Source organism: Scleropages formosus, chromosome 23 (assembly GCF_900964775.1).
Source record: "Scleropages formosus chromosome 23, fSclFor1.1, whole genome shotgun sequence".
Taxonomy (NCBI): Eukaryota; Metazoa; Chordata; class Actinopteri; order Osteoglossiformes; family Osteoglossidae; genus Scleropages; species Scleropages formosus.
In genome coordinates this window covers 14,682,909-14,688,908 of record NC_041828.1, presented here as the reverse complement: position 1 = coordinate 14,688,908, position 6,000 = coordinate 14,682,909, and the positions used below count along the sequence as shown (strand labels likewise).

General features: G+C 44.2%; 1 protein-coding gene across 4 annotated transcripts in view; it reads right to left on the bottom strand.

Moving 5' to 3' along the window:
* Nucleotides 1–355: 355 nt before the first annotated feature.
* The window catches only part of fam135b (family with sequence similarity 135 member B), a 43,717-nt gene continuing 38,072 nt past the window's right edge, over nt 356–6,000 (bottom strand). For all 4 annotated transcript variants that reach the window (XM_018731963.2, XM_018731965.2, XM_018731964.2 and 1 more), the window contains 4 exons: nt 5,300–5,451; nt 5,104–5,214; nt 4,701–4,814; nt 356–3,233 (listed from right to left, as the gene is read on the bottom strand). In XM_018731963.2, coding sequence (XP_018587479.2) covers nt 3,028–3,233; nt 4,701–4,814; nt 5,104–5,214; nt 5,300–5,451 — 583 coding nt within the window. In that variant the 3' untranslated portion in view covers nt 356–3,027. The remainder of the gene's footprint in view (nt 3,234–4,700; nt 4,815–5,103; nt 5,215–5,299; nt 5,452–6,000) is intronic.

Here is a 6,000-nt window from a genome sequence, read left to right as displayed (position 1 = left end):
TATATTGAGAGGCCGAAAACAGTGGTGATGCAATATGTAAATTTCAACTAATGTAAACGGCAATTATCGTAACACAGTACAATATAACATCCAGAAGAATATTCCTTCATCGTATCTAGAGAGGACCTGATGATTTCGTATATTAATTCCTGTGTTGCTCCACTTAGTTTTGTCCACTGCCACCCATAACACTATTCCTTTTAAGCCGTGCTCATAAAACCAGGTTAATATTTCCCTTATTTCCAAAATGAGAATCCAGAAAATTGAAAATGGGAACTTTTATGCTTTTATTATAATATATTCATATATCCATATCAGTTATTATACTTTATATATCTTCATGTTCTGGGGACAAGTTACAACAAGGAACACGTACAGTAAGCAAACATAGAAAAATAGTTCAATAATATTGGCACAGATGGATTTCTAAACAGACAACATATTATAAAGAAAATAAATAATACACTTACCATCTCACAGTGAATTCAAAACATTGTATCCTTTTTTTACATTCATGAATGAATTTACATTAAGGATTGTGTCCCAAATGTCAACACAATACTTAGTAGCAGACAAATAGTACTACAATTAATATTATACGTATCTTACTTCATAAACAGTGCATTTTATAACAAGTCAAGCTGCCTGGGTAAAACAAACACACCAGTACACGTATGAAGTAAGATAGGTGAAAACTAATTTAAAAAGATGGCAATATGAAAAAAAATAAAATAAAATATGGGTACGACTGGACTTGATCAGTGTTATAGTTAAGGGTATCGTCTGATCCTTTCTCAGACCACGAGGGGAGCGTTCCTCTAGAAAAAAAACATAAATCCTTTCTTCATAACAGCACCAATAGTTTTCTGTGAGGGAATTCAAGAATTCAACACTTCGAACTTCCAGTTGTTTTAAAGAACGTAGTTGTTAATCCTCAGCGACAACAGCATCATAAATACTCTGTACATTTATTCATATAATTTGACGTTCAGTTGACACATAGCTACCCAGATGAGTCAATTACTCACATGCCGTTAAAATGTACAAATCGTAAAAGGTGGCAATACTTTTGTTGTGTCTTTTGCTAGTCGTTAGTTCATTTTAATGTAAAACATGCACTTTCTTCGGAATTAGCTAAAAACCTTGCTAAATGATATGTCATTGAACTTCAGGAATTAAAGGGTTTCTCTGTAAATTTACGCTGGATATTCAGTTAAATTGTTACCCAACTGAAGCAGCGGGTCACTTAGCTGATGGATTAGCCATGATTTACTCCTTCTAACGAACACTGCCCTTATAATGTGGTAGCACTGGGTCAAACGGAACACCCTTTCAAAGAAAACTGAGAAAACGGGGGTGGGGGGTGTACACCGTGTTGGAAATCAATGTGAAATGACCCATGATGCCTTGCAGTTCAAAGATTGCTTACATGGTGGAAAGTGGCATGTAACTGAATCTTGATTCTAAAGGGAGTCATTTAATTAAAGTCAATCATGGCGACACATTGCTTACAATGCGGGAGTTGAGCAAACAAAGGAAAGCGTATAAATACAAAGAGCACTTTGACATGTCACCCTTTCTGTTTTTCAAGGACGGCACAAAGATGTGACGACTTAATGGAACTTACAACTCATCTTGCAAAAAAAAAAAAGAAAAAACAAAGGAAAACAAAAACACACACAAACACAAGCCAATGCCAAAGTGATGTTGCGTACGGTCAAACCGGATAGACTGGGACGTTACAGACACAGGCCATGGGGTGAACAATTAACACAGCGGTCCTTTTAACGTGGTAATCCGTGCATGTTCTTCAGCGCAGGAAGTCAAATGTGCAAGACTATTGTTGTTAATAACGTGACAGCCGCTTTCAGTATAAAAATGTAAACGCGTTTGATCGGACTGGTCTTCAGTGCTACAGTACATCAGTTTCGGACACGTTTACCGAAATCACATCCCTGACTGGTGCTGTTAATTGTCTTGTTCACTTTGTTACACATCTCGGAACAACAGCGTGACTCGGAGAAGATAAATAAAACGAAACGGCACACAGTTAAATAATGCTGTCTGTACTTTAAGTGCCTTTAAAAATCACAAAGCATGTCTGAGGAAAGCGGAAGGAAGAATGGATCATCGGAAATAAATGTCCTTTATCGTGGTCACATAACCGACACTTGCATTGATTGAATTGTTACATACTTCTAAAGTTTCGGTGAATACAGCAGAGATAAAATAATAAAATACTTAGCAAAAGTTTTTTTTTTTTTCCACAAAACAGGTGCAATGCTCTCATACTGATTAATTATTACAAAGTATGAAATGTGTCATGGAATTATGAAATTTGATATTTTTACATTAAGCTATGGTGTGTGTGTGTGTGTGTATGTGTGTGCGCGCAGTGTTATGCCTTTAAAAAAATCAAGGCATTTAACGGCCAATGCTGTCGTAATAGAAACATTAATAACACCGAATATGTGATACGTTATTATAACACCCAGATACTTCACCATGTAATATCAGCATATAAATGACTTACAGAGAGTAAATGAGTGTTTGTATCAGTTATTAATGTTACCGGTTTGGCTTGTTTGTGTATCTGACGGCTTTTAATACAGTACAGAAGCTCTACTGGATGCACACGCAAGCTTTTCGACGGCGTCAAAAAAATAAATGCTTGCCAAGCACGTTTAACTATTATTCCCTTTCAAAGAAAGTTAACCATTATTTTACAATAAAATACGCTCGCAGATTACTTCTAATCCGTGGGCTTCGGAGCGTCTCTACGGTTTACAAAATTGTTCGGTCGAGGAAATAAACAAAAGTTGGCGGTATTTTAAAAGCTTTCGAGGTCCGTCCTTCGAGCGGATCTCCAGCCATCCGTACCAGTGCTTTCTTCACCTTATTAACAGCGATAACTGAATTGTTGTAAACGTTAAGTACACGTGTATAGCTATAGGGTGGGGTTCACCTGTACACCCCCACCTTCCTCCCTTCGCACCTTCCTCTCCCTCAGCCGTGATGGCGAGACCACTACTTGAAGTAGCTGAGTCCGGCGACCAAGAAGAACTTCTCAAGGAACAGCTCCGAGTCGAGCACGGCGATGTGAGCCGCCCGCCCTATCAGCGTGTTGGCCGTGTTGGGAAGAGCGTGGAACACGTTCTGGCGGATCAGCCGGCAGCCCTTCGCCTCCACCAGGGGACGGAGCAGGTTGTTGATCATCTCCGTGTACACGGGGCCTTGAAAGGAGACGAAACGCAATCCCATCACACGGCGGCTCACGAACTTATTCCGTCTGCGAGAGGATTAGGGAGGATTTAATCTTGGGCGCGCTCTCCAAGAGCAGCTACTGTACACAGACTTCAGGAGAAACAAGCATACGCTTGGAAAACCCTGCTCTTTGTCCTCGACGACCCCAATAAGAACACACTCCGCAGAACGCACTCCGGACTCACGGCAGAAGCCGGAGCGTTACCCTGTAAAATTAAGTGACGTGGCGAGGCGCCGACGCCCCCCGAACAATGCTCCGTGACACCGTGCGGGGCACTTCAGACACTGCGCTCGCCTCTTAACGTTGTTCTCTAGCAGCTCTGCTCTAACAGCCTGTAAAAACATAATAAATTCTCTTTATTCCCTCTGTATTATTACACAGCCCAGTTTGCCAATCTGTCCTGCAAAAACTGCATTGTAAGGCCGCAGTTATATACATTGGCAGACAGCGCCATGTTACCGCAGTAATTTCTGATCCCATGAGCCTCGGTGTGTATGAGGTCACTGTTTCGCCGTTTACAATAGAATAAAAACTACATCAACACATATGCATGTAAATAAATTAGTTTTTTTATATAAATTTTATATACGTAAGTCACGTGTATGTGTGTGGAGGGGAGTGTAGTGGCGCGGCAGGTTCAGCCGGTGCCCGCTGTGTGGTGGGTCAGGGGTTCGGGCCCTGCTTGGGGTGCCTTGCGAGGGACCGGCGTCCCGTCCTGGGTGTGTCCCCTCCCCCTTCGGCCTTGCGTCCTGTGTTGCCGGGTTAGGCTCCGGCTCCCCGCGACCCCGTATCGGACGAGCGGTTCAGACAATGTGTGTAAACTACTACGCATACTTTTGCCTTCCCCTCACAGATTCAGATGCAAGATTTTTATTCATTTATATATTCAGCGCTCGACAAGATCACACAGCAAGTAGCGTTTGGGCTACAGCGAGAGGACTTGGGTTTGATCCCCGCTCAGCCTGTGTGGAGTTTGCGTGCTCTCCCCATGTCTGTGTGGGTTTCCTCCGGGTGCTCTGGTTTCCTCCCACACTCCAGAGACATGCTGTTCAGGTTCTCCCATAGTGTGTGAGTGACAGAGAGAGTGTGTTGCACTAATGCACGGATGAGTGACCCAGTGTAAGTAGTGCATCTAGCCATGTAAGTCACCACGGTGAATAAGGTGTGTGGGCTCATAACACTACATAGAGTTTGTTGGAAGTCGCTTTGGAGAAAAGCGTCTGCTAAAACAAATAAATGTTAATATATGCAATTATATGGCCGTATTTGAGCGCCTAAAATAATCATCTGTGGATTTTATAATCAGCTCATCCACAAAGTCATGTCACTACATGTAGAGCTGCTCACTAACGTGTAGTGAGCAAATGACGGTGTCTTTCAAGGAAGGCCAGCGAGACTGGGGTCGGAGAGCAGCGCCGCCCTCAACGCGCCGTACCCGTGGTCCTGTCTTTGAGAGCTGTCCTGCACATCTCTATCCGCGCAGAGTGGAAGGGAACGTAGCGGTCCTGGGGCGAGGCCACCAGCACCACGTTCTTGAAGTACTGGAGCCCTGAAGCAGGAGGAAAGAGCTTTGTTTCCGCATCGCGAGCACCCAGAATAACACATCGCTGAGCACTTTGGCGGCTTGACACCGCAACAGCATGTTATCTATTCCCGTCTCTGACGAACGCGCTTTGTTCGGTTTACATGTCAGGAAATTATGCAGATTGTCGCGAGAGAGCGCGAGCTGGGGGAAGGAAACAATGATAAGCAGAAAGCCCATGAATATTTGATTTGGCATTATTTGAACCCGCCGCTCTCCCGCCGGCGCGGCGGCAGACCGTAATCGCCCCTCTAACCTGGTTTCTGGCTGAGCAGATAGAGGAAGGTTTTCCGCGGGTCCGCGTGATCCCGGAACGTCAGCTGCAGCAGCGATCCGGACTTCTTCAGCTTCTGCATCAACCACAGCCCTGAGAAATGAATGGGCGCGAGTTGGCAAACGGCAGGAAGCCGGGCGTTTCGTTACCGTGGCGCTCGGCACGGGGAGGGTCTTACCCGTGCTGACCAGGGCGCTGCTGTTGTACAGGGTGCCCAGGTGCGGACCCGACAGCGACAGGAAGGTGTGCAGCTTGCACAGGTAGCAGCGGAAGCGCGGCCTTGTTAACACGGAGCGGATGATCACGTTCCCTAGGGAGTGGCCGATGAAACTGCCGCGGGAACATCGACACACACAAACACACAAACTTTTTTTTGCCCCCTTACTATGGCATCAGTCATCAGTGCATTTAATGAAATATTTAATTTTTACAAAAACGCTGTTTTACTACAGTTGCTGTGTTACTACGAACACATTTCCTTAATTTCCCAGGCTGCGATAATCATTTTCAGTTTGATTTATGTCTCATTTGTTGCATCACTGCCTTTGAAAATAATCCTGAGATCATTTTCAGCCATCGCAGCTTCCCTGGACCCCTCCGCAGATGCCCGAAGGGCAATTTTACCATTATGCTTTGCCGTAACAAACATAAAGGCTGTCTAAAATGAGGTACAGGCACTTCTATAACCGTCCTTCAGACAGGACCTGGTTTTAAAGTGTTTGCACCGTAGATGGCGCAAAAGGGACTGTGTCTACAGTCTCAGAACAGAGTTAGTGAGGAGCTCATCTATTCCCAACGTCGTCTTGTTCAGCCTCCGGAGCTCAGATTTGCTTGTCAAGCAGTAGTGTATAATACAGATAAATATTTAGGCGAGGAGAA